We start from the raw sequence: 27,699 nt of genomic DNA, 5'->3' as shown, positions 1-27,699 counted from the left end.
TGACCTGGATGACTGAGAATCTTGATAGACATTTCTTTTCATGGGAATTATCAGTCAGACTATTTGAAAACAATTTGTACTGATTTCTGTGAATCCAAAGCACAACAACCATAGCAGAACAGCAACTCTGATTCTGGAATAAAGCTAGGGAATCCAGGAGCAACGGTTATCCTTGACCATTAGCAATGAGGGGACATATTCCAAACTTTTATCATCTACAAAAGCTGATTAACTGAGCCAATGTTTTTTAAAATACAAAATAATCATTGTAGGTGGCTACATCCAAATTTTTATGTAGGATGGAAAACGTATACAAACCTTTGGAATAACATTCCAAATAACTAGCTTAAGTTCAGAATTTTTGACAAAGACTAAGGAAACTGAAAAAGGAAATGATCTGAGACAGCATTGTCCAAAATTTAAAAATTTAATCATTTCCCCTTATTTTTCCACTGAAAATATTACCATCTTCTTTATGTAGAATGTTGATGCCTTGATGGTTGTGAATGCTGGATTGCTTACAGTGAAAGGCCAAAGATGAGCAATGTAATTATTAAAAATATTGTTCTGAGGTTTAAACATCTAATATAGCTAAATACCTGTATTAGTTAAATAAAAATGAACACATGGTAAGTATTAATAATAAAAAAGGCTGGGATGGGGTATGTTGTTTCACAGTGCCATTCCAGTTACTGAAGATTTCTGAAATTTGAAGATATTTGCCTGGATAATTAGAAAAGAGCAATGTTAAGCCATTATTGATCACAGATAAACCATATAGCTTCTTTCTGAACTGTTCCATCAGTAGGCATTGTCTGATTATCTCTATGACTGAAACTTCCTTTAGCAATCCAAAAGGATTTGTGCTTCAAATAAAATAAAATAATAAATAAAACTTTACTTTGGATTTTGCTCAGGGGTGAAATCCTGCTAGTTCGGCCAACCAGTAGTGATGATTGGCATCACTATGCCAATCACCCCTCGTGGCCCCGCCCCCACTCAGTCACCCACTCAACAGGCGCTCTGGGGCCGCCTTGCCGTGTGCTGCGCTTGAAAGGGGCCGTCTCCGCTCTTGCTGCCCTGCCTTCTCGCCTGGCTGCAGACGTCCACCTGCCCTCCTGGAGCACCACCGCACCACTGTTCACTTTCTTCCTTCTCCCACCGCAAAACAAAAATGAATGGTGGCTGAAGTGCTTCGGGAGGGCAGGTGGACGTATTTATTATAGTTGTCAGCTGTAGACATCCGTCTGCCTTCCTGAAGCATGATTGCGGTGAACAAAACAACCGCACTGCACCACGCGTCCTCCTGCAGCCAGATGCACCCAGCTGTGCGTGCCCTTTCCTTAAATGGGCTATGCATGGGGCACTTGGAGAGAGAGAGCTCTCCAATCTCTGTTTTTGTGTGTGTGAGGGAGGGATCTGAAGCCAAGGCATCCAAACTTTTGGCAGCAGTGGGGACGGCTTCTGAGCAGCCCTGAATCAGCAAGTTCCACCTGACCTACTCCCTACTTCAGATCGGTCCCTCCCTCACACACACACAAAAACAGAGGTTGCTATATGAATACATGAAAATTCTAAATTTACAGATTTCTGGTTTGCTAAGGTGAGCAACCAAGGGGAATGAAATGTCTTCTGTAACTCAGCATATAATGGTTTTATAATCCATCAAATGCTAAACTGGGAATTGTGCCTTATTAGAAATTGCAAAGTTATCCATTGTAGTATCAAGCCATTAATATAGCATTCAGAAACTATGTCTTAATTAAGAATATGTTTAATTATTAAGCTAGTCACTATACGTGGCAAGGAATTCTATCTAGGAAGTGGAGTAAGAATAAATCGCTTAGTCTCTCCTCTGCTGCTGGTAAGCGAGGCAAACTCTGCTTTAAAGTAGAAAGGAAACACACGACAGTCTTTCCAGAACAATTAGCCTTCAGAGTGCTAGATCACTTCTCATTAAAAAATAAAATTATTATTTTCGTTAGCAAATTATGAAATTAGCAATTTTTCTGGCTTTGAGTAAGAAACTATATACTTTTCTGTAGTTATTTGTTACCACTGTTTACCCTTACTTTTCTTTGTCCTAAGACTTTAATGTTTAACTCATAAATGTAGATACTGGATAAGTATTGGGATTCTATAACCGAACAGAATATTCATGTTATATCCTTTTTTTTTTTGGGGTGGGGGTGGGGGTGGGGGGAACACTTACACAAAAGTGAATTTCCAGATGTTGAATGACAACTTCCATCACTCCCTGCCAGTTGGAATTCTGATCCAATTACATTACATAATTTAGATAAACTTTCTCTGTACCAAGTAGGAACTTGACTAAATGCATACCTTAATAAAAGCATCTGCTTGCTTAGCTGTAATACCATGTATTTTCTCAAGATCCTGTACCTATACAAAGAAAAAAAAAATGATACAATAAGGTATAGCCCATCATTTAGGCTGGGCAAAAAATACTAACTATGATCCTCAGAACTCTCCGTAAAGTCCTTAACTTACGACCTCAACTTAGCACAAAATTTCCATCGCCAAGGGAGGCTATTATTAAATGAGTTTTGCTTCATTTTACAACTCTTTTTGCCAGAGTTGTTAAGCAAATCACCACAGTTTTGTTGAAAGAATCATGAAGTTGTTAAGTGAATTCAGCTTCCCACATTGACTTGGCTTGTTGGAAGCCAGTTGGGAAGTTTACAAACAGTGATAACAAGGCAATGCAATTATCACTTACAGGTCAGTTGCCAAGCACGCAAATTTTAGTCACATGACCATAAGAATGCTGCAACCGTTGCAAGTGTGAAAACCTGTGATAACTCTTTTTTAAAATGCTATTACAACTTCGAACAGTCACTAAGTGAATGGTTGTAAGTTGAGGACTACCTGTATAACGCCACCAAAATAATCAAGTTGTGGTAGAATATTGTCCTTGCTTGTTGCAGTATAAGACCAAATAAAAGGATACAAATTACCATAAGATTCATTTTTTTTGTCTCCCAAAAGCGGGTGGAAATGTTTGTGCGTCTTATGCAGCCAATATTGCTGAAGCCCTGCCAACCTACCACCCTTCAGCTGTTTTTGGCCTCCGAAAACAGGACACGAGGTGGCCGAAAATGGAAGCACGTTTATGATTAGGTGCATCTTATAGTGCAAAAAATATAGTATACTAGAGGTTAATACCTTTTACCTATCTTCAGTGCAACGCTTCCATGCCCTTTGTGGTTTTGAAAGGTGAGGAAGGAGGTGGAATTGGGAAGGATTACAAAATACTCAGATTTGCAAAGAAAGATCGCAAAAATTTCAAAGAAATCAACAGTATTGCTATTATTGGAGCATAAAGTACAATACCATGAAGATTTTTGAATCTGGATTGTCTTAAATTTTGAACAATTTATAGCCCTGTTGGGCATCCCATACGTAAGCAGATGTCACCTTTATGAGTTCCATGCCCCAAACAAAACTGGCACACAATGGCTCCAACGCACGTTTAATGAAATTGGATTGTTTTTATTTTTAAAAAGCGTGGAGCTCAGATGATAAAAAGTGAGAAATTAGGGGGTCAGCAATATGTCCCAAATAAACTCTGTCCTCTGTGACCACCAACCTTCTGAAAAGATCCATAATTTTCTCTCCAGCTCACAATGAGCTCTGCTTTCTTCTTGCCAATGAGGTGTAGGCCCATAAGATCCTTCACGGAACCTGAGTTCATGAGGGACAGGATTTTAGCCTTGCTATGAGCCAGCTGATCTGGATGGATCTCCACTTCCCATTCAGAGGGAGCCTTGTTTTCAGAGTCGAAGTCTTGAATCTGAAGAACAAACACAGAAAGAATGACCAATGCGGCTGCCTTTTAAAACCAGTCCCAACCTCCTATTAATATTGAGAAGAATCATGGCAAAGAAATAATTGTCCAAGCTATGAGATCTGCTCAGTGCTGTCTCTCAAAGGACCGATTATCCGCTGGTCCCATCAATTTGTCTCCATCACTGTGGAATCAAACGCAGGACCTCAAAACCGAGAATCCTCACAAAGTGATTGTTGACTGTGTCTGCGCTGGAGTAATTCCCTCCAGAAAATAATGGAAAGGTTTGGGAAACACCTAACAAAGAGACTCCCACACACAAAAGGATGCATTTATACATTTCAGGAAAGGAGAAAAGATAGTCAAGGTGCATAGGTAAATTATGCATACCTATTACCTATGCAGGGGTAATAGATGACATAAGTCAAATATTCATAATTGGCAAACCTCATGTCAGCATTCCAGAAAACCCCTCCTGGAAGCTAGTATGGCTTCTAGAGCTGACACCTCAATTTATCTCCCCACCCATCCACTGTTAACTATCCTCAAGAGTTATTAATAAAAAGAATCATATCAGTTACGTTCATGTAGCAGTTGTGATAAAGCATACTGTGAAAAAGATTTCAAGTTTGCCCCAGCTAGGACACATTCAAAGTTTCTATCTTGCTAACATGCTCCCGAACTGTCCTTTCCTCATAATTGTTAGGTATCTATTGACCGTCAATGGTTGGAGAGTTACTGACCAATCCTTAATTCTGCTGCCTGGTAGTTCCCTGTACATTGAAGCTATGACAAGCCCCAGAAGCACTATCAGATTTGAGAAGTCTCTAGACAAAGCTATTTCTCAGGGCTGCTTGCCCATTGCCCTAATCATCTTTGTTGCTCTTCTCTGCACTCTTTTTAGAGTCTCCACATCTTTTTTACACTGTGGCGTCAAAAACTGGGTGCAATATTCCAAGTATGAGCTTACCAAGGTATTAAAAAGTAGTATTAACACTTTATGTTGAGTCTATCCCTCTGTTAATGCAGCCTAGAAATGTGTTGAGTTTTTTTGGCAGCTGCAGCACTGCCGGCTCATATTTAAGTGATTTTCCACTAGGACTCCAAGATCCTCTCATAGTTTCAACTTTTTAGCCAGGTATCACCTATACTATACCTGTAGATTTGATTTTTCTTGCCTAAATGTAGAACCTTATTTTTTTTTCCACCATTGAATTTCGTTTCGTTAGATAGTGCCCAATGCTGAAGTCTGTCAAGATCCTTCTGTATCTTAAACCTGTCTTCTGGAGTGTTGGCTATTCCTGCCAGCTTGGTGTCACCTGCAAATTTGATGAGTTCCTCATTTATGGAGAACATAGACTTCCAATTCATAGGTTGAGTTGGAAGCCTATGTTCCACAGGTATGCACAGGTATTCCCAGGAGAGACCTCTGTTCTGGTGTGTTTATAAGTTATCTTAAAAAGTGTGATACATATAGTAAATTGGCTGGAGAAAAATTCTGCTACTCTTCCTGTTCTTCACCAAAACCGATTTACACACCTTTTTCTTTCGGCCTCTGGTCTTCTTCTGTTTCTTAATAATACTCTCCTCTTCTTCCTGACTCTTGACAGGTGTCTGCACTGGAGAGGAAAAGAAAGCAAATTGGGACTTTGCAACACAGGAGAAAAAGGAAGGCCTGACTTCAAAAACCTTCCCAACCTTTTTACCTTGTTGGAGGGGCAGTACTGTGGCCTGTTTTCGGGGTTTTGCAGCTCGGGGGAAAAGCGCACCTTTGTTCTCCAGAGTATGGGCTTCCATTTCTATCTGCTTTTCTTGAACTCTCTGGAAGAAGCATGGGCAAAATAAGTGCTAATTTAAGGCATAGGTGAAGAAAAGGAGGGAAAAAATCATGATGTCTTTGTGGAAAAGAAAAGACTAATATTGAACTAATAGCTCAACCATGATCTTATGGCAGTCAATCTTCACCTCTATTGTTATGAACCTCTATTCCTTCAACACACTAGCGGCATAGAATTTATTTAACAGCATTTGCCATATCTCCTTGGGGTTACTTGCCCTGTTTAAATACCTCCCTTTTTAATTTCTCTCTTTACCATTCCATTAAAATGGAACTGGGCCCATGCATCTCTGGTTCATTGGCCTCCATTTTGCCCTTCTTCAAAGTCTCCACTCTATCAACCTTTTGCTTCTAAGCGCTTCTCTCCTTTATTGCTTATTGTGAACATGAATAGTACCATATGGTTATTTTTTATGAATGTGTGAACTAGACAGGATCAACACAGCAGAAATCAGAATATTATTCAGTCTTAATTTTTTTACCACCTTGAAGTCCAACATCTGCCATTCCCACAACACCGAATAATTCGGGAATTCTGGGTCTCATAAGCTTCCAAGAAAGAAGAACTTCCATCATAATGGGACTGACAGACACTGCAATAACTTGTTCAGGATCAGAACAGAGCAAATATTTACATAATTCTACTCTTTAAGAAGTAACTTACTGGTCAAGGCTAATGGGAGATTCAATCCTGTCTAAAGGCATCACTGGTTTAAGGCTAGCAAGATATAGATGATGGGATGGGTGAGGAAGACACCATAATATATTCTACTAGGCTGTTGGGACTGATACATTTACATTCTATCTTTCTTAGAGGAAAGTCTTTGTAGCTAACTTCCTTTGTAGCTGGCAAAAAGAAGTGAGGATGACAAAAGAGAGAAAAGAACAATAATCAGACGAAATGCTTAGGATTTCATATATTTCCATCAAATGAATCCATTTGTGATTTGCATACAGACTTTCAAGACAATACACATTTCTTTTAAAAAGCTTCAAGTCAGCAGAAAGATTCCTATCTGTATAAAACAGGAAATAAGTGCCTCAGTTTAAAGGCTGTGTTAAACTCTGCTCAATTTTCAGCATGGGTGAATTTTATTTTTAAAAATAGATAAAGCCCAGAATTCTTCTAAAAATCTGACTGGTAAATGAGGGCCAGTTTTTTTTAATCAACCAAAACACTTTTTAACCAATTAATCCAAGCATCCAACTACATATTGCATTCCTATTACGATGGTACCTTGATACTCATCGTTAATTGGTTCCAGGTGGTGCGATGAACACTAAAAACAATGAGTACCAGATTTTTCCTATAAGGAATAATGTAGTGAGTCACAAGGCAACAGACACTGACAAGTTCTAGCTTGTGTGTTGAATACCAAATTCGATGGATTTCAAAGCAGTTAGTACCAAGGTACCATTTTACTTATTCATATCAAAACAGAGCAATGGAAAAACAAAAGACAGACCTTCAGCTCACGACGTGTCTCATCCAGGAGTTTCAGAACATTCAGGCGTTCCCTGCGTGGTGTGTTAAGGAGAGGTAATGCATGGCTCCCAGCCTTTTCTTTCTCTAGGGCCTCTAATCGTAGCAGTCGTTCAGCCAAAGTGGGGTCAAGATTCTCAAGAGGCAGCAAACAACTGGTACAAAGAAAGACCAGCTTTGTGTCAGATTCTGTCTCACTCTTTCAACACGCCAGCCAGAGCAACATCCCTCAATTCAGTATTTGGGAGGTGGCTTGGCTCTGTGGCATGAAAGAACCGGACTGCACCAAAATCTACCAAATACCTGGTGACTCACCTGAGTGGCTTCTCTTCAGATGGTCCTGGCTGTTCTTTTTGTAGGCAAATTCTCTTGGACTCAGGGCCGTCATCATTGAAGCCCAGGCAAGGCCTCTTGCCATCTGTGGAAGAAGAGGATTAGCTGTCTTTGTCCAACAGTCACAGTTTATGGATAGTTTTCAACTTACAACCATTCAGTTAATGGGTGTTCAAAGTTACAATGGCACCAAAAAAGTGACTTATGACGGTTTTTCACCCGACTGTTGCAGCGTCTTCCCTGGTCCTGTGATCAAAATTTGGACGCTTGGCAGTATGAGATTGCCTTTTGCGACCTTCTGACAAGTCAGTGGGATACCAATCTCAATTAACATCTCTGTTATTAAAGAATTGCAGTGATTCACGTAACAACTGTGGCAGGAAAGGTTGTAAAATAGGGCAAAAACACACTTAAGAACTCTTTTGCTTAGCAACAGAAAATTTTGGGCTCAACTATGGTCATAAGTCAAAGTCATTAACAGTATTCAATTAATTCAGTTTCTGCCATTACACGATAGACTGATCCACAAAACCAATCACCTAGGCTTGCTTTGTACAATTCTGTAGGCTAAAGCTGGCTGGCTTTTTTGTGACTCAGTGCATTGTCAGAACATAGCCATTTGTTTATCTGAAATAAAAATAAAATTCTCAAAACCTGTCTCTTCCCTATTGCCCAACTCCATTGGCCGCTTTTAGGAAAAGGAACTTTATATCTTACATTATGATTTTGCCCTTTATATGGTATATTATTCAAAATCATTCCATCTAGTGTCAAAATAAAAAGAGCATTAAAATAGGCCAACAAAATGAATTTGTAAAAGACAACATCCTTTTTTCTTTTTTTGCTTGGAAACTATAAGATCAGGTAAGATGCAAAAAATTGCCAGGAAAATGTTCTCAGCTGTAGTCTCCAATATAATAGTCTATTGTCCCACAAGCACCTTGGCATAGAGTCATGCTGGTCACATGACCACAGAAGCATCTTTGGACAACACAGGCTCCCTCGGCGAAGAAACAGAGATAGGCACCTACCCCTTAGAGTCAGACAAGACCGGGCTGGGGAAATCTTTACCTTTACCATCCCACAAGCTGCAGTAGCAGAAACAGAACCCAGCTAAGATATAACCCTATAAAGTCTCACTAATCTCATGAATTAATAACATTAATAATTAATGTTATTGCAAAAAAAAAAAAAAAAGCAGTTAGATTACAGAGTCTTGAAACTTGGGTAAGTACACTCTAGCCCAAAAGCGTCAGTCCATGGCACCTTTAAGACTTGTGGACATCAGACTTCCGGTGGCACCACTTTCCTCGCTGGGCTCTCCGTGCTGAAATCTCGTAAAAGCTGGTGAAACAGTGAAAATCAGCTGTTCGCCAGCTTCAACTTCTCTCCCTGGGAGAAAGGGAGAGGATAGAGCGGCGGGAGAGTGGTAGATCTCCCCAGGGGCTTGGCTTTGTGAAGCAGTAACACTGAACCCCGCCGAGCTCCGAACTTCAGCGCGCTCCTGCAGAAGCAGGAAAAGAAGAAAGTGCCCATCTCTGCCTAATTCATTTTCTTTGTGGATTTCTATATGCAGACGGAACAAGCATGAGTGAATAATTATTGGATTGCAAGTATTTCTGACTTCCTGACTTCTACCCTTTAAAAAGTGAAAAACTTTTTTTTTCTTCCTTAACTGACTGTTTAAAATGGCGTCTGAGAGGAAGTGAAAGTGAAGTGAAGTGAAAGTGGAAGCTGGTTGTAACTAAATTTATTTATTTATTATTTAAATTTCTATACCGCCCACACAACTAATCCACAAATAATCACACTAATCCACAAATAACTAAGAAACGTTAGTTGTGGATTGCAACGAACTGAGCTTTCCTATACTCAAAGGGGAAAAGAAAAGTTTTAAAGTTAAATTTTGTGACTTTAAAAACTGAAATGGCTACTAAACCACCTAAGACTGCTGGCAGAAGGGGATCTGAAGTAGCTTTGGAAGATATGCTTAAAGAGCAAGGGAAAATGTTTGAAGAGAGGTTTAAGGAGATGATGGAAAATAATGAGAAAATAAGAGAAGAAATAAAAGAGAATAATAAAAAAATAAGAGAAGATATTTTGATGGCTTTTCAAGGTTTGGCAAAAAGACTGGAGGAGTTGGAGGAGGAGGTGCAAGAAATTGCCCAGTCAAACCAGCAATTAGAAAATAAAATGGGAGGAATGCAAATAAAATTGGACAAAAATGAAGATCAAGTGGTGGTGGTGCAGTATAGGATGAAGGAAGGAGCTCTGAGAATTAGGGGATTATAGGAGAAAAAAGGTGAAGATTTAAAAAAAAATTTATCAGAAGCTTTGGCTGAACTTACCGAATTTGATCCACGAGAGGTTGCTTATCAAATTGATAAAATATACAGAGTTAATTCCTGGATTGCTAGGCAGAAGAAACTTCCTAGAGACATTGTGGTTTACTTTGTGAAAAGAACAATGAGAAATCAGATCTTGCAAGTTGCATATCAGAAAAAGTTGAAAATAGGTGATCAGGAGTTGAAGGTTTTGAAAGAGATTCCTCCCAAGATGCTAAGGGATAGGAAAGGCTTTATATTTTTTACACAAGAACTTAAAAAATACCAGATTCAATTTAGATGGGAAATTCCAATTGGTTTGACAGTGTATTATTAAGGAAGAAGATATTATATTGATACTGTGCTTAAGGCCAAAGATTTTCTTTCTACTGTGTTGAAAGTTGAAATAGAAGTAATAAAAAAAAGAATTCAAGAGAGTCAAATGAGTGTGGAAGCTGAGGTGACCCCAGTGATGTTATCATCTGAGGAACAACCACAAGAACAAAGAGTGACGAGGGGAGCCCTCAAGCGTAAAGAAAAGGAGCAACAAATTCAAAGCAAAGGTCAGGATTCTGCTACAGAAGCGGTGGGAGGAGCAAGGCCGAAGATACGGGAGGAGGATCTTCAGCTGATTGTTCAAAAGCTTCAGGAGACCAGTAATGGCAAATAAAATTCTGACCTGGAATGTCAATGGTTTGAATTCAGCTCAGAAAAGAAGAAAAATATTTCATTATCTGAAACAATTTAAAAATGATGTGATTTGTTTATAAGAGACACATATTAAATTATCAGTTCAAAAATACTTAATAAATTCAAAATTAGGTAAACATTTTGTTGCTTCAGCTTTGGATAAGAAAAATGGCATAGTGGTATATTTGAGAAAGGATATACCAGCCAAGTTAATAGAGGCAGATATTCATGGAAGATATATTGCTATTGAACTAACATTAGAAACAAAAAAGATTCTTCTGCTGGGTATATATGCACCTAATCAGCAACAAGAAAAATACTACAGAATGTTGTATGATAAGTTGATTCTATGGGATTATAGATCGTATATTATAATAGGAGATTGGAATGGAGTAATTGATACATGAAAGGACAAGAGAATTTCTTCTAAAAAGATACCTCCACATGCAAAGCTCCCTAAATCCTTTTTTGAGATGATAGAAGATTTTGAGTTGAGAGATGTATGGAAATTGCGGAACTTGGAGGAAAGAGACTCCTTTTTTCTCTGATAGGCATCAATCTTTTTCACGTATTGATTTTATAATAACTTCTAATGATTTGCTTTCTAAGGTAAAGAAAATTAAGATATTTTCAAGATGTTTATCTGATCATAGCCCTGTTTGGATGGAATTGCAGTATGAAAAAGAAGGCAGAAGAACGTTGAAATTAAATGAAAATTTGTTTAGATATCAGGATAATTTAAATCAATGTAAAAAGCAGATGAAAGAATTTTTTGATTATAATTTGAATAAGGAAACATCGATAGAAATAGTTTGGGACACCAGTAAAGCTTTTATGAGAGGTGTATTAATATATATTAACAATAGACAGAGAAATAAGCAACAAAGATAGCGTAGGTATCTAGAAGAGGAAATTTATAAGAAACAACAATTATTAATACATAATCCGCATGATCAAAAACTTAAAGATGCAATAAAGTTATTACAGAGTCAATTTAATATGATTATTTATTTATTTATTTATTTATTATTTACATTTTTATACCGCCCTTCTCTGAAGACTCAGGGCGGTGTACAGCAGATAAAACAACAATAATCCAGAATTTTTTTTAAAATACAGTACCAAATTTAAAAATCTAATTTAAACACCGTATGTTAAAAATAGTTAAATAAGAAAATTACAGAAAGATAAAAACCCCTGTTAAAAGCCCACTAAAAACCCACAATATTTAAAATCAATCAATCAATCACTATAGAAAAAATAGAATATAAAGGTAAAGAGCGATATCAACAGGATAAAATTAAAAAAGCTTTCTTAGAATACTACACAAATTTATACGCTAAAGATAATATATTGAATATGGATATCGATAATTATTTGAAAGATTATAAGGTTAAAAGCTTAACTTTAGAACAAAGGGAAGAACTGAATCGGCCTATAACTTCTGAAGAAATTATTTTGGTAATTAAACAATTAAAAATGGGGAAAACTCCTGGTACGGATGGGCTCACAGCAAGTTATTATAGGAATTTACAGGATGAGATGTTAGGGCCACTTAAGGAATTATTTAATCAGATACAATTAGGAGGGGGAATTCCCCCTTCATGGAGAACTTCTTTTATTTCATTGATACCAAAAGAGGAACAGGATTGTTCTAAACCTGGGAATTATAGGCCAATTTCACTTTTAAATAATGATTATAAGATTTTTGTTAAAATAATAGCAAATAGATTAATGTTAGTTTTACAACGAAGAATTCATACTGATCAATCTGGATTTATAAAAGGGAGACAGATGAGGAATAATGTTAGGCAGATTGTAAATTTATTGGAATATTTAGAAAAGAAAATTTTTATTCCAGCAGCATTTATTTTTTTGGATGCAGAGAAAGCTTTTGATCGATTGCATTGGAATTTTTTATTTAAATTAATAGATAAAATGCAATTTGGAGATGGTTTTGTAAGAATAATTAGAGTGACTTATGGAGAGCAAACAGCCCAGATAATAATTAATGGTAATTTAACAGAAGCTTTTAAGATTGCGAAAGGAACAAGACAGGGGTGTCCTTTATCACCATTATTGTTTATTTTAACTCTGGAGCCATTATTGGATAAAATACGAGAATCAAAGGAGACAGAGGGAATTAAAGTTAGACAACATGAATATAAACTCAGAGCTTTTGCAGATGACTTGGTGATTACTTTAACAAATTCTATAAATTCAAGTGTTTCTCTGTTGGAAATAATTGATCGATATGGAAAGGTTTCAGGGTTTAAGCTAAATCAGCATAAAACAAAAGTGATAATAAAAAATATGACCAGACAACAGAAAGAAAAATTAGAGGAAATAACAGGATTTGAAATTGTAAAAAAGGTTAAATATTTAGGGGTTTATATTACACCATCAAATGTGAAATTGTACAAGAATAATTATGAGGTCTTATGGCAAAACGTTCAGAAGGAGTTGATTGTTTGGAAAAAATTGCAATTATTGCTGCTGGGGAGAATAGCTGCTATCAAAATGAATGTTTTATCTAGATTTTTATTCCTCTTTCAGATGATACCAATAATTAAGAAAGATAAAAATTTGGAGGAATGGCAGACTGGAATTAATAAATTTATATGGGAAGGTAAAAAAGTGAGGGTTAAAAGGAAAATAATTCAAGATTCATGGGAAAGGGGAAGCTTAAAAATGCCCAATTTTAAATTATACTATGAAGCAGCTGCTCTCTCTGCAATAAGTGATTGGTTTAATTTAACGGAGGAAAGAATCCTGAATATAGAAGGTTATGATTTACTATATGGATGGCATGCATATTTAATTTATGACAAAAAAGTGGATAAGGCTTTTAAAAATCATGTGTTAAAAACTGCTCTCTTGCGTGTTTGGAAAAAATACTCTTATAAACTAAATTATAAGGTTCCTATATGGGCGAGTCCCAGGCATACAATAGAGAATATAAATATAGAACAGAATCAGGGAATGATTACATATAAAGATCTTTTGTATACTGAAAGAGGTAGTTTGCAATTAAAATTTCTGCACGTATTAAAAGAAGAAGGGAAAAATTATACTTGATTTCAATATTGGTAACTACGTGCTAGATGGAAGGAAGATCAGAAAATTGGTATAGTGCAGAATGAGGAAAATTTGGTAAAGCAAATTAGAAATCAGTCTCAGGAGCATATAAAGAGATTGTATAATGGGTTACTTGAAATAGATTCTGAAAGGGATTTGGTAAAGGATTGTATGATACAGTGGGCACAAAATTTTCAGGAGCCAATATTATTGGAAACTTGGGGAAAAATTTGGGTTAGAAATGTTAAATTTACACAGGCACAGAATTTAAGGGAAAATTTTTTATAAAATGTTTTATAGATGGCATTTGGATCCTAAGAAATTATCGTGTATGTATCCAGATATGCAAGCAAAATGTTGGAGATGTAATTGTGATGATGCTACATATTTTCATATTTGGTGGACTTGCAAGAATATTAAGGCTTTTTGGATAAAAATTAGGTGGATTCTACAAAATGTTTTGAAAAAGAAGATAAAGTTCCTGCCACAATTTTTTTTTACTGGGAATTATCACGGACTGTACAGTAATTGAGATTAAATTAATTTTAAATCTAATAACAGCAGCAAGATTACTGATAGGACAGTATTGGAAGAAAAAATAATTACCTACAATAGAAGAACAGATATTGAAAGTTGCCAATTTGGCTGAGATGGCAAAAATATCAGCCTTTTTGAAAGACAATATGCAAGAAAGATACTTAAATGAATGGAAAAAATGGATTGACTATATCCAAAACAGATATCAGACTAAGAGATATCAGACTGCCTTTGAATGACTAGGATGTATTATTGCTGTCCCCAGCCCCCTCTACGAGTCTCTGGAGGCTGGAGATAGCAAAAAACATCACTTCCTGTCCAACCAGAAGTTGGTAAACAGGCCGTTTCTGGCCTCCGGAGGGCCTGGGGAGGGGTGGGAAAGGCCGTTTTCCACCCTCCCAGACTCATAGAGGGGCTCTGGAGACAGGTAAGAGAGAAAAACGGGCCTACCGGGCCATCGCATGTCAAGGGGGGAAGAGTTACATGCGCATGTGCGGGGCGCATAGAATTATGGGTGTGGGCATACACACACGTGTGTGACCCCCCCGCCCCCTTCTTCCTGGCACGCAATGGCAAAAAGGTTAGCCATCACTGCTCTATATGGAAAATCCCAGTCTTTACTCAGGAAGAAGCAAGTGGAACTCTGGTTTTTTGGCCTTTCTGCAGCTAGCAAAGTGGAATACTTGGTAGGGTGACTTCCTTGTCAGAACTTTAGAAATTAAGATAAAAGAACAAAAAATTTCATGGATCCCAGTTTTTAACTTACACCCCATCTATCAGATAGGAACCTACACAATACAAATTAAGACATAAGAATAATAATCTTTGAAATAATTTTCAGACATAAACATCACCAGAAAATATAAAAACTTAACAATGCAAGTATGCTTTACAACAGCAAATCAGCAGGCCAGCAGCTGAACATAGTGTGTAAGCATTCCATCACTATGATTGCTAGCATCGTGTTGTGTACGGAAGTTGAAAAAATTATATATATTTTTTCAATTACAATCTCCAGCAGAACTCCTAGTAACCCTCAATTCCAACTGAGAAATGCTACTCTAGAGCAGTGGTTCCCAACCTTTTCTTGTTTGAGGCACAACCTTTTCTTGTTTGAGGCACCCTTGGAAAGCCTTTCAAAAGTTCCCGGCACCCTTATAAGGAAATAGATATTTAAAATCTCCGTAGCTCAAAAGTTCCCGGCACCCTCAAAAGATCTCACGGCACCCCTTAGTGCCGCGGCACACTGGTTGGGAACCACTGCTCTAGAGTGTTAATGCTAAGGCTGAAGGAAGATCTCTCCTCCCCAAAATGGAAGGTAAAATGAAGCCAGCCCTCCTCCCTTTTCATGAACTCACCTGAGAGAGATCTTCCTGCTTCTGGCTGGTTGCTCAGACTTTCAATTTCTCCAGTCTGTGCTGGTTTTCTACTGCCTATATAAGGTTTAGATTTGATTAACCTGTTTTGTCCCTGAACCTTTTGAAACGTTTTCTTCTTCTTTATTACATCCATTAAAAACTTGTGTAAACTATGTCGCAACTTGGAGATATGTGGACTTCATCTCCCAGAATTCCCCAGCCTGCATGGCTGGTCTAGACCTTGGAAAAATGTTCCTAGAATGTAGGTGCCATGATGAAAAGCTACACTACACTACCACCACTTGCCTAGCCTTTCTGGGTAGAGCAATTCACACCAATATTTTCTCATTTAATTTAATCATGGTAGGTTCAAGTGCTGAAGGTTATAAAGCAGACGTTTGTTGCTTGGTGCCTTCCGAACAGTCAAACTTCCAGAATTCCCAATGCTTTCCCCCAAAGCCCAGACATCATAATTCCTGACTTACCAGTTTGTGGTAGGGCTTTCTGGGTGAAGGGTTTATTCACAACTTGTTTGGACTTTGCAGCAAAGTTGAGGCTTGTGAGAGTGTCAAAATAATACTTCTTTTCCGGAGCGATGTTTGCAATAATCAAGCTGTGGGCACTGCCTCCCAGAGAGTCCTAGAGGAAAGGTAGATTCCAGGGGAAAGATCAGTCCCTGATGCCAATTCCTTCCCATCCCAGAAAAATAAAAATGAACCCCAATTACCTGCAGCAGACGGGTCAGCTTGCTGTCTCTATAAGGAACTCGCGGCAAACCCTGATTAAGGGCATCAACCACCTTGCTGAGCACAAAGAGGGAGCTGTTGATGGCTCCGCTCTCTTTTAGGCGTAGGCCTTTGTTGCCCGTTCGCCGATTGTCCTCAGAGCCTGCTAAGTCGATGAGGCACAGCTTCGCAGTCTGGTGAGAATATGTGGGCCAGTCCCGGATCCGGTTCACCAGAACGAGCAATACAGTGTGACTGCGGCTGGAGCGCTGGTTCAGCTGAGTCGATGCCACTGTTCGCTTTCTGCTCGCAGGCAGAAAATGGCTTTCAAAGTCTGCAAAGTTAGTGATCTCTTTCTGGGTCAGGTCTGGCACCAGGATGTTGTGGTTACGATCCTCTCGGATAGGCAGGTCTCGGAGGGAGGGCTGAAGAAGGTCCAAGACCTGAAGAATGGAGGAAAAATGGATGGTGGGTGTGGAATTTCATGCGCATCCCCTCCTCCACTGCTTGTTTATCTTTCTCCCAGATAAGCTGAGGCATCCCAGCAAGAACATTTTTTCGCCAGGTGAGTATCCTGGGCACTGATTTGTAAGTTGTTAAAAAAAAAAAAACTTTTTCAAGTTTCTCAAATGCCAGGATCGTGAATCAAATCAAATCCTCGGTCAAATGAGCCTTTTTCCTGCCTATTCTACTTTAGGTATAAGGGGCTTTTTTCTCCTTAATACTCTGTTAGATTTCTGTTATTGCCATGAGAACTGTAATCCTTCAGCATTAGTCGTTAAAGCTCGGCTGATGATAGCTGGACCCCAGCAAAATATTGAGAACCACAAATTCCCACATCTTCTTCTCTCTAGTCTTTTCTTCTCATGTGTCAGATATAGGAAATTAGGAGCCAAGAGAGAATTCAAAAGCACCATGACTTTATTTCCTGCTACCCAGTCACAGGAATCTGATTTAATAATGGTCAAGGCAAATGGCGCCAGGTAAGAGTCAACAGATTTCAAGAGGGAGCTGGTCTTCGATCTCTTATGAAGCGTAGTGACACAAACTGATGATGCGTTTGATGCCGCCCTCAGGCTCAGCCCACCGTCATCTCCTACACGTCTTATTTTCTTATCCTTTTATCTCTTTCATTCTCTATAGTCATTAGCTTTCTTTTGCCTTCCTCTAGTGCAGGGGTGTTAAAACTCGCTTTGTCACAGCAGCGTCATGTGATGTATCAGGACTTTTTCCCCCTTTGTTAAACCGGGCGTGACCAGCATCTGGCCCAAGGGCTGGGAGTTTGACAGCCCTGCTCTAGTCCTTAAGCTTGTGGTTTTTTTTCCTTTCTCCTTTGCAAGTGCTCCCTTGCCATCTGCTCCTTCCAAATAGTCGTGCTTCAGTTCTTCATCTATCTTTAGAACTAAAATAATTCCAGCCAGGGACAATATAGAATATTGGGGGGCATCAGAACATAGAGACATCTCTGAGGGAGCCATGGAACAGCGGGAAGTGATAAGGGATAAATGTTGTACCACCAGTCAGCTAGGCCAGGGTAGGCCCCGTAGTCTTTATGGTGTACTTCAGTGTCGGTGGTCAACCTCAGCAACTTTAAGCTGTGTGGACTTCAACTCACAGAATTCCCCAACAGCCATACCGAATGGGGAATTCTGGGAATGGAAGTCCACACACAGCTTAACGTTGCTAAAATTAAGCAACATGGTCTACTTTAAGCTCTTGGCTTAACTTCAAAATCTTCCTTCAAAAGGTCAAACTGAGATTTCCGATAAGAGGTATCTCTTATCTTATGGTTCTCTGAGCTTGACTGTTTTCCTGCAGACATTTTTTGTAAGTATAACTAGCATCATCAATATATTAAGGAAGATGGGCAGTTTCTAAATATCATTCAACTCTGAGCTACACCTATACTCTTCCATGAGATGTCCATTCCTAGAGGTGCTCAGTAGCTTAAAGATGCTGGATTTGACAACCACAAAGTTCAGTTCTTTGTACTTTGTACATTTAAGCCGTAGCACCATGTGACGGAATGTGCTCCTATCACTTGCCTCAGCTTCTGCTAACCTAGCAGTTCGAAACCATGCAAAATGCAAGTAGATAAATAAGTACCAGTCCAGTGGGAAGCTAATGGCACTTCATGTGGTAGAAATAAATCAACTGGCACTGGTCTTGCCCAAATGCAAGGCGAAATCAGAGGAGGAAAAAGGCACCAACATTAGACATTGTGTGTGTTTTGTTTGCTCCCTGCGGTGCACCCTGGATAGTGCGTGAGTGTGAACTAAACAATCTAATAATCTTAGGCAGCCAAACTACTTTGTAATAACATTGTAGACTCCCTGGCTCTCAATGTACAAGCACCAATACGCTAAAAAAATAAACATCTATTCGTAAGTTTACTTCTTGGGGGAGAGAGAGATAGGCAAAGTTATCAGAAAAGAATGGAAATGCGAGGAATATCAGAAATTATGTCTGAATGCCTAACTCCACTCTGTCTGCGCTCTGATTCTCCGTCTCTTGCTTCACTTCCCCCCACTTGTTCAAATAACCTTGAATGAAAGTTCCCGTTCCCCGGGTGGCCAGAGTCTCGGGACTTGGGCCTCCGGCTGATGTTGTGCAATGCAAGGTCTGTGGTTAACAAAGCTCTCCTGATCTCAGATCTAATTCAGGAGGGGTCCATGGACGTTATGGGCATTACGGAGACCTGGTTAGGCACGGAAGGGGGGTTTCCCCTAGTGGAGATGTGCCCACCAGGTTTCCGTGCATTCCATCAACCGAGGGCCCAAGGTAGGGGTGGCGGTTATTATTAATGAAAGCCTAGAACCGAGGGAGACCACTGTGCCTCAGATAGCTGGTTGTGAATCCCTCTATGTGAAGTGGGGACGTAGGACTCAGGTGGGCTTGTTGATCACGTACCTGGCTCCTTGCTGCGTGACAACAGCCCTTCCCGAGCTGTTGGAGTTGTTGGCTGGGTTGGCAGTTGAAACCCCTAGACTGTTGGTCATGGGGGATTTCAACTTGCCATCAACTGGCATGGCATCCTCGATGGCTTGGGAGTTCATGGCTTCCATGACGGCCATGGACCTGACTCAATTAGTGGACGGCCCTACCCACATCAGGGGAGGCACTCTAGATCTGATTTTTGTCTCTGGCCAGTGGGCGAATGATCTGATTTTAAATGATTTAGTTATTGAGCCTCTGTCATGGTCAGATCATTCTCTTCTTCGTCTGGACTTTTGGACCACTACTCACCACCGCAGGGAGACGGAACCAATGCGTTGGTTCCGTCCCAGGCGCCTGATGGACCCAGAGAGGTTCCTGACGGAGCTTGGGCCGTTTCCCGAGAACCTGGCCTGTGGCACGACTGAAGAACTAGTCGCGGCCTGGGAACAGGCCGCGGCTGGAGCTTTGGACCGTGTCGTGCCTTTGCGGCCTCTGACCCGGCGCAGGTCTCAACCAGCTCCTTGGTTCTCCGAGGAGCTGAGGGAGATGAAACGCCGGAGAAGACGCCTAGAGAGTGTCTGGAGATCCAGCCATTCCGAGACTGACCGGACACTAGTTAGGTCCTATAGTAGGACCTACCTAGTGGCATTGAGGGAAGCGAAGCGTTCTTACGTTTCCTCCCTCATTGCGTCGGCAGATAACCGCCCGGCCGCCCTGTTTCGGGTGACCCGTTCTCTCCTTCAACAGGAGGGGCGGGAGGACCCACTACAAGGGTGTGCCGAGGAGTTTAACGGTTATCTATACGATAAAATCGTTCAGCTTCGGGATGGATTGGATCAAAATTGGGTAGATCCAGGCGAGAGTTGCGAGACTCGTCTTGTTGAGACCGTTTGGAATAGTTTTGATCCTGTGACTCCCGAGGACATGGACAGGTTGCTGGGAAGGTTGAATGCCACCACATGTTTACTGGACCCGTGCCCCTCCTGGTTGGTGCTGGCCACGCAGGAGGTGACACGAGGCTGGCTCCGGGGGATTACAAATGCTTCTTTGCAGGAGGGGGTCTTTCCCACTGCCTTGAAAGAGGCAGTGGTGAGACCTCTCCTCAAGAAGCCTTCCCTGGACCCAGCTGTTTTAGGAAATTACCGTCCAGTCTCCAACCTTCGTTTTACGGCGAAGGTTGTAGAGAGTGCGGTGGCATGTCAATTACCCCAGTACCTGGATGAAACCGTCTATCTAGACCCGTTCCAGTCCGGCTTCCGGCCCGGATACAGTACGGAGATAGCTTTGGTCGCATTGGTGGATGATCTCTGGAGGGCCAGGGATAAGGGTTACTCCTCTGCCCTGGTCCTATTAGATCTCTCAACGGCTTTCGATACCATTGACCATGATATCCTGCTGCGCCGATTGGAGGGGTTGGGAGTGGGAGGCACAGTTTATCGGTGGTTCTCCTCCTACCTCTCTGACCGGACGCAGACGGTGTTGACAGGGTGGCAGAGATCGACCCCGAGGCGCCTCATGTGTGGGGTGCCGCAGGGATCGATTCTCTCGCCTCTCCTGTTCAACATCTATATGAAGCCGCTGGGTGAGATCATCAGTGGTTTTGGGGTGAGATACCAACTGTACGCTGAAACGCTGAAAAGTACACACCTGTACTTTTTCACCCCAGGCCACCCCAATGAAGCTGTCGAAGTACTGTCCCGGTGTCTGGAAGCCGTACGGGTCTGGATGGGGAGGAACAGGCTCAAGTTTAACCCCTCCAAGACGGAGTGGCTGTGGATGCCGGCACCCCAGTACAGTCAGCTGCAGCGACGGCTGACTGTTGGGGGCGAGTCATTGGCCCCTATGGAAGGGGTGCGCAACTTGGGCATTCTCCTGGATGGACGGTTGTCTTTCGAAGGTCATTTGACGACCGTCTCCAGGAGAGCTTTTTATCAGGTTCACCTGATTCGCCAGTTGCGCCCCTTCCTGGACCGGGATGCCCTATGCAAGGTCACTCATGCTCTCGTGACTTCTCGCTTGGACTATTGCAATGCTCTCTACATGGGGCTCCCCTTGAAGAGCACCCGGAGACTCCAGTTAGTCCAGAATGCAGCTGCGCGGGTGATAGAGGGAGCGGTTCGGAGCTCCCATGTAACACCCATCCTGCGCAGACTGCACTGGCTGCCTGTTGTCTTCCGGGTGCGCTTCAAGGTATTGGTGACCACCTTTAAAGCGCTCCATGGCTTAGGACCAGGATATTTACGGGACCGTCTACTGCCATCTTCTATCTCCCAGCAACCGGTGCGTTCTCACAGAGAGGGACTCCTTAGGGTGCCGTCAGCCAGACATGTCGACTGGCGGCCCCCAAGGGGAGGGCCTTCTCTGTGGGGGCTCCTACCCTGTGGAATGAACTTCCCCCTGGACTTCGTCAACTAGCCAACCTTCGGACCTTTCGCCGTGAACTTAAAACCTATTTATTCCGTTTAGCTGGACTGGCTTGATTTTAAAAATTTTAATTTGTTTTTATGTTTTAAATTTTTGTTTTAAAATTTATTTTAAATTTTTTGTAAATTTTTTATAGGGTGTTATTATATTTTAAATTTTCGGCCAATTGAATAAGTTTTTTAAGGGGTGTTCTTAATATTATATGTATTGTTTTTCTTTGTATTTTTATTCTGGCTGTGCACCGCCCTGAGTCCTTCGGGAGAAGGGCGGTATACAAATTAAAATATTATTATTATTATTATTATTATTATTATTATTATTATTATTATAAAAAAGATTGTCCAGTGCTTCCTATACCAATTAGTAAACAAGAAGTAGTGTGTTTATATTCAACACATTTTTCCATTAAAAGGAGTGATAAATCCTAAGTGCAACATGAAAAGAAGTGAAAGCCCACATTGCATCCATCAATGGAATCACTTGCTGTGATCAATTGGCCATGCTCTCTCCATCAGATCTGGCTTTTTAGTCCCATGTTTTAAATTCCCCTCTTCCCAGAAAAATCCTGTCACTCTGCGCCATTATACCTACTGGGCTTAATTTCCCCTTTGTACAATTGTGTAAACTACACATTTTTACCTTTTCTTGATAGATTTCCAGATAGGACATGGAGATGGAGTATTTGCATTTATCTTCTGAAGCATCCCTTGTCATCTGCAAGACATCTCGAACAGCTCGAGGGATCACTCCTGGGTGATCTGGACTTCCCAGCATGGTGTGTGTCTTGCCTGATTTAGCAGGAGACAAGATGAGAACAGTATAGCAGCAGCATCTCCTTTTAGCCCAATTCTTTCCACCAAATGACCTCAACCACTATGGGTTCATTTGGTTTCTTTGTAGCACTGCCTTATATTCACCTGCTCCAGTTGGTCCATAAGCCAATATGCTAGCATTCTGCCCCTTCAGCAGATGACGTAAAATAGGCTGAACTGACCCCATGTAGACATCATGTTGGGTGGCTGCCTCACCATAAAACGCATCAAACCTGGTGAAGAACGTGTGAATGTGAAAGGAAGGCAGGGCAGAGGTTACTGGCTTCTCTGAATTTTTTCTTTAGCAGTCTTGAAAAATGGAACAGCAAATCCAGATATGTTTGTTTTAATACAAAAGTATATAACCTGTTTACAATTTCCACACTCCTTTGCAATTAGATATGTTTGCTGAAGTTTAGTGAAAGACACCAAATTACCTGCCTTCATATACCCACTGATACATTTAAAAAAATATTTCTCCCGTGTATCTATTCTTATTCTATTCTATTCTTGGACTCCTTTCCCCTGCAGCTTTGAACCAGAAAAGATTATTGACATTTTATTATTTATGCCCTGCCTTTATTATTATTATTATTTTTTAATAACTTGACGTAGTGAGCATACTCGTTGAGTGTGGACACCTTCTTCCTTCTATTTTCCCCATGACAATCCTGGGAGATGGGTTGAGCTGAGAGAGAAGGGCCCAGTCACCCAACCGGATTTCATTTCTAAGGCAGAACTAGAACTCAGAGTCTCCTGGTATCTTAAGATGTAGAACTTCTGTCCATACAGTGCATCCCAGCAGTTCATTCCCATAATACGTGCATGTAAAGAGGCTAACCATAAAAAGTAGCATGACCCAAACCACCTGTCATTGCTCATAGAATAGAATTTTTTATTGGCCAAGTGTGATTGGACACACAAGGAATTTGTCTTAGTGCATATGCTCTCAGTGTACATAAAAGAAAAGATACCGAATTTTTCAGTGTATAAGATGCACCTTTTTACCCTCAAAAAGAGGGTAAAAATCTAGGTGCGTGTTATACGCCGAATGTAGCCCCAACCACCCACCGACCCCCATCCTTTGGAAGTTGTCGACCTAAAATTCCCGCTGCTGCGTTTTCCTGAGGACACACAGCTGTGGGAATTGCATCGGGGAGGAAAACGCGATGTAGAGGCAATGCTCTTTTTCCTTTGCCCGAAGCAATTCGCAAAGCTGCGTGCCTTCCTCTTCCTTTTCTGTAAATTGCTTCGGAGAACTGAGGGAAAAGAACGCTGGAAAACGCGATGCAGGGAGGCAACGCTTTGGGCGATCAGGCAGGAAAAAGAGCGTTGCCTCCCTGCATGGTGTTTTTTTCCTCAATTCTCAGAAGCAGTTTGCAGAAAAGGAGGAGGAGGGCGCGCAGCTTTGCTGAACTTCGCCTAGCCATGGCTCTCATCCACTGCGTAGGGCAACAGGACGCGCAGGTGGTAGGCAGCAGGGCGCCGCGAGTCCAGCTGGAGTTCCTTGCCATGGATCTCCAACTGGGCCTGGGCAGGAGCTGAGCAACGGTAGTTCAATGGTTTTTACCAACTCGTGGGGGATCAGGCTAGGCGCTGTTGCAAAAACCCTGAAGGTCCATGTAGGAGTGGTGCCGGAGACTCCACTGTGGAGTGGTGGCAGGCAGGGCTGGCTTGGGTGGAGGAGGTCTTGGAACTTCATATTGCGGGCTGGGCAGCGGATAGACATAAGGCGAAGGGAAAGGCGGCAAGGGGGAATCGTCTGGCTTTTCAGCCTCTTCTGGGGGTGGTTGAGCTCCTGCGGCCAGCGGCATCCAGAGCAGCATGGCCTGCGGGATGCCCTTATACTTGATGCGGTTGAGGGGGACAGCATTGGTGCGGTCCAGTTGCGGGGAGAAATTTTTCTCTATTGCGTCCAAGGCCGTGTCATTCACCAGGCGGTGGAATTGGGTCATGCAGCTGGCCAAGCTCAGGGTGCGCGGGTGGAAGATGATGTCATAGACCAGGCGGCGTGCCTACGCGGCTGTTTGCGGCTCAGTTCCTCGCAGCCCAGCGCTAAGGAGTGTGGCAGTAACCAGAAGGAACCTTCAGGATCTGGCCGAAGCTCCGGACTCCTGATTAGCTGGTTGCTGCAGATGTTGATGTAACAGCGCAGGCTACCAGCCTGACTCGTGCGCAGGACCCAAGACTGTTTTCCTGAGGACACGCGGCTTTGCGAATTGCTTCGGGCAATCAGGGAGGAAAAAGAGTGTTGCCAATCTGCATTGCATTTTCCTCCCCGATACAATTCGCACAGCTGCATGTCCTCAGGAAAACAGTCTGGCATCTTCAAGGAATTGATGGCTTGCTGGGTGCTGCGCAGCACACCCGAAGCAACTGTAAGCCACCCGAAAACTGTTGCTGCGATCTTTGCTGCCTGGAACCGCCCAAAAACACTATGCTCTTTCTTTGCCTCTGCACACCCCATTTTTGGAACTGGGGAGGAAGCGGAGATCTCCAGGTGGCAGAGATCGCGGCAACAGGGTTTTTGGGTGGCAGCACCTTGCCTTTTGCCCCCTGCGCAGTGCCTGCTTCACCAAGCAAGTCCCGACCTCCGTGCTTCCCCAGGCCGCTCCCGTTATCAAACTCCGAATGGAAGTGAGGACGCCACTGATCCTGATGCTGGTAGGCAGAGGCAGAGTTCTTTTTTTCCTGTCCCCCCTCCCCAAAAAAATTAAGTTGAGTCTTATAGTCCAATGCGTCTTAATACACCGAAAAATATGGTACATTCATCAAGAATTCTAAGGTACAGCACTTAATGATAGTCATAGGACACAAAGAAATAATCAGGAAACAATCAGTATCAATATAAATCATAAGGATACAAGCAACAAAGTCATATAGTCATAAGTGGAAGGAAATGTGTGATGGGAACGATGAGAAGATCATGTAGCAGAGTTCAACTGTGTGGAAAAATTAGGCACCCTAAGAATCATTCAAATTTATTGAATCCCCTACCCAACTTACTTGTATTTCATAGTCTCCAATTCATTTCTCCAGTTGAGAATTTCCAAGGAGTGGGAGTCCACACCTCGTACACATGGAGCTTCCTGACCTTGTCCAGTCCCCACAGCTGGACGTAGTCGTACACAAACTTGTACTTGCTCGGAGACATTATCAGAGCGGTGGAAGTCAACCCGGCTTAATCGCTGATGAGTTGCCATGAATGCCTGGGGGGGGGGGGGGGGGAGACAGGATTGAACAAACGTATTAGCCAATGTATATACTACAAAATCCAACGGAGGACCAACAAAAGGCAATTGCATCATATTTTTTTAGTGTTACACATGTTCTCCTAGGTTTGGCTTATGGTCACTCACAGCCCTGGAAAACTGCAACTCAACACTGTAGCACAACTGGTTCTTTAGAACAGTGGCCCCAGCCTTTTGGGCACCAAAATCAAATTTCCACGGAAAGGTTTTTCCATGGAAAAGAGGCAGCATGGTTTCGCATGCTGCCTGGCTTCGCTTGCTTGTGCGGCCCGGTTTCTGGCATGCCGTGGCCGAGTACCAGTTCACAGACTAGGGATTGGGGAACCCCTGCTTTAGAATATGCGGAAACCCACTAACAGCAAACTTTACTGGTTGCAATGTATGTCTTATTTGCTTTTTCACACATGCACGCACACTCACTCATCCTTACCCACATCCCCAACTAGGCTGGCAGGCATTAGCCAAAGGGATAGAAAGTGCCAACTTTGGGTCCAAAGACAACCCAAACAATGGGCAGACTTCAGGACCCCTTTTATCCCCCAGTCCTTACTTTGTTCTGGGTAGCTGTTATTGGAACTTGGGGAGGGATTTCCCATGTGCTCAGGCTGAACTTTTTTTTGATTCAGGTCACATTTTCCCCTTTTGTTTCCATAACAACTTGGTTCCGTCTTAAATACTTTCTCAGAAATACCTTTTCCTAACTTTTGTCCTCACTGGTTACTTACCATCAATCATCATCATCATCAAGAATGGCAGCTTTAGCCTACCTTATAAAAGCCTAAACAGATTTTTGAAGTTTAAAGCCTAAACTTGACTTCTGAAAGCAACTGAAACTATTCTTATTTATCCTGACATTTATTGGATAATTATAACCAGACTGCCTTTTCATTTCCCTGTTGTTTCTTTAGGAGGGGAAAATAGCGCTTTTCTTGTGATCATTTTAAGGCATCTCCCCCCCCCCAAACTATTTTTAAGGTATCACAGAAATTCATCAATACTGTAGTGTTTTATTACCGTTTGATCAAAAAAAACCCACGTCTTTTTGAAATAATTGGAATTGTTCCTGAACTTAACAATCTTACATTTTCATAGAAGCACACTATGGTATGAAAAGGGGTATTATAAGCAATCAAGGAAAATGAAACATGCATTTAGAAAAAAAATCGACGGGCGATCAATCTTGCATCAAGCTGCTTAATGAAAATTAAGGAACTGGACTTCATTTTGGACGCAAAAACCCCTCTGATGTCGGATCGAAGCTCTATTTTGCAAGGAGGCTTTTGATGGAACCTGGATTTCTTTCTAAGCATCTAAAATGGGATTTATTTCCAAATGCCAGTTTCAAAAAATTAAGTGTCCTATCCACACATTGCACTCACCTTTACCAAGTCCAAACCACTTCGCCCTGTGCACAACTAGAATCTCAATCTCCGTTTGTATTTGGCGCTAAGCCCGCCTCGTAACGGGTAGGCCGACCAATGGGAGAAAAGAAAGGAAACTTGTGCTTGCCTTCTGCGCATGCGGATCGCTGTCCCAAGTGTGGCGGCCTCTAGAACCATGGGAAGGGGGTAGAAAAACAGACTGGAAATTTGCGCATGCGCATTGGAATAAAAGGCCGTTTGGAGAAGATGCGCATGCGCAGTAAAACACGATTAAATTCGGAACGGAAATGCTATGTAGGGCGTGGGAGGCACGTCACTTAAACGCATTCTATAATAAACAACTTCTATTTGACATTGAACTAATTTTCCAGATTCCTTTTTTTTTTTGCATTGCCATTAGAAATGTTGAAGAACTAATCTCTCCTCTATTGGAACATGATTTTTGCCACACCAACGTTCAAGAGCTGGACCCGCTCCTTCTTGCACTTTTCCTTATAAATGCATTTTTAAATGTCCAGGCTATTTTTGTTTTTGCTCACTCGTAATAGTTTTTAATCTCTAAATCTGTATGAAAACATAGGAAAATAAATAACAGTGGTTAAAAAAATGGTTGTTACGGAGACCGGGCGTAACCCGATTTAATAAAAGAAAAAAAAGGATGGCGCATGCGCATCCAAGCCCATCGCGTGTTTATGCCTTTTTTCTAACGCTCAGGGGGCG

General features: G+C 41.5%; 1 protein-coding gene and 1 long non-coding RNA gene across 2 annotated transcripts; one reads left to right on the top strand and one right to left on the bottom strand.

Moving 5' to 3' along the window:
• Nucleotides 1–27,112, bottom strand: KIF22 (kinesin family member 22). Its single transcript, XM_058183620.1, has 13 exons — nucleotides 26,977–27,112; nucleotides 25,353–25,555; nucleotides 22,452–22,579; nucleotides 22,174–22,322; nucleotides 16,176–16,616; nucleotides 15,934–16,087; nucleotides 7,444–7,546; nucleotides 7,112–7,283; nucleotides 5,515–5,629; nucleotides 5,348–5,427; nucleotides 3,611–3,814; nucleotides 2,344–2,403; nucleotides 1–723 (listed from the first exon to the last, which is right to left on the bottom strand). The coding sequence occupies exons 2-13, from the start codon at nucleotides 25,547–25,549 to the stop codon at nucleotides 673–675; spliced, it is 1,854 nt and encodes a 617-aa protein (XP_058039603.1). The 5' UTR covers nucleotides 25,550–25,555; nucleotides 26,977–27,112; the 3' UTR covers nucleotides 1–672.
• On the top strand, nucleotides 14,425–22,322 carry LOC131198702 (uncharacterized). The gene is made up of 3 exons (XR_009155142.1): nucleotides 14,425–14,517; nucleotides 16,700–16,738; nucleotides 22,187–22,322. It is a non-coding gene; the product is annotated as an uncharacterized LOC131198702 (long non-coding RNA).
• Nucleotides 27,113–27,699: the final 587 nt, after the last annotated feature.

Source organism: Ahaetulla prasina, chromosome 4 (assembly GCF_028640845.1).
Source record: "Ahaetulla prasina isolate Xishuangbanna chromosome 4, ASM2864084v1, whole genome shotgun sequence".
Lineage (NCBI taxonomy): Eukaryota > Metazoa > Chordata > Lepidosauria > Squamata > Colubridae > Ahaetulla > Ahaetulla prasina.
The sequence above is the reverse complement of the archived record's forward strand: the minus strand, read 5'-3'. Positions and strand labels throughout refer to the sequence as shown.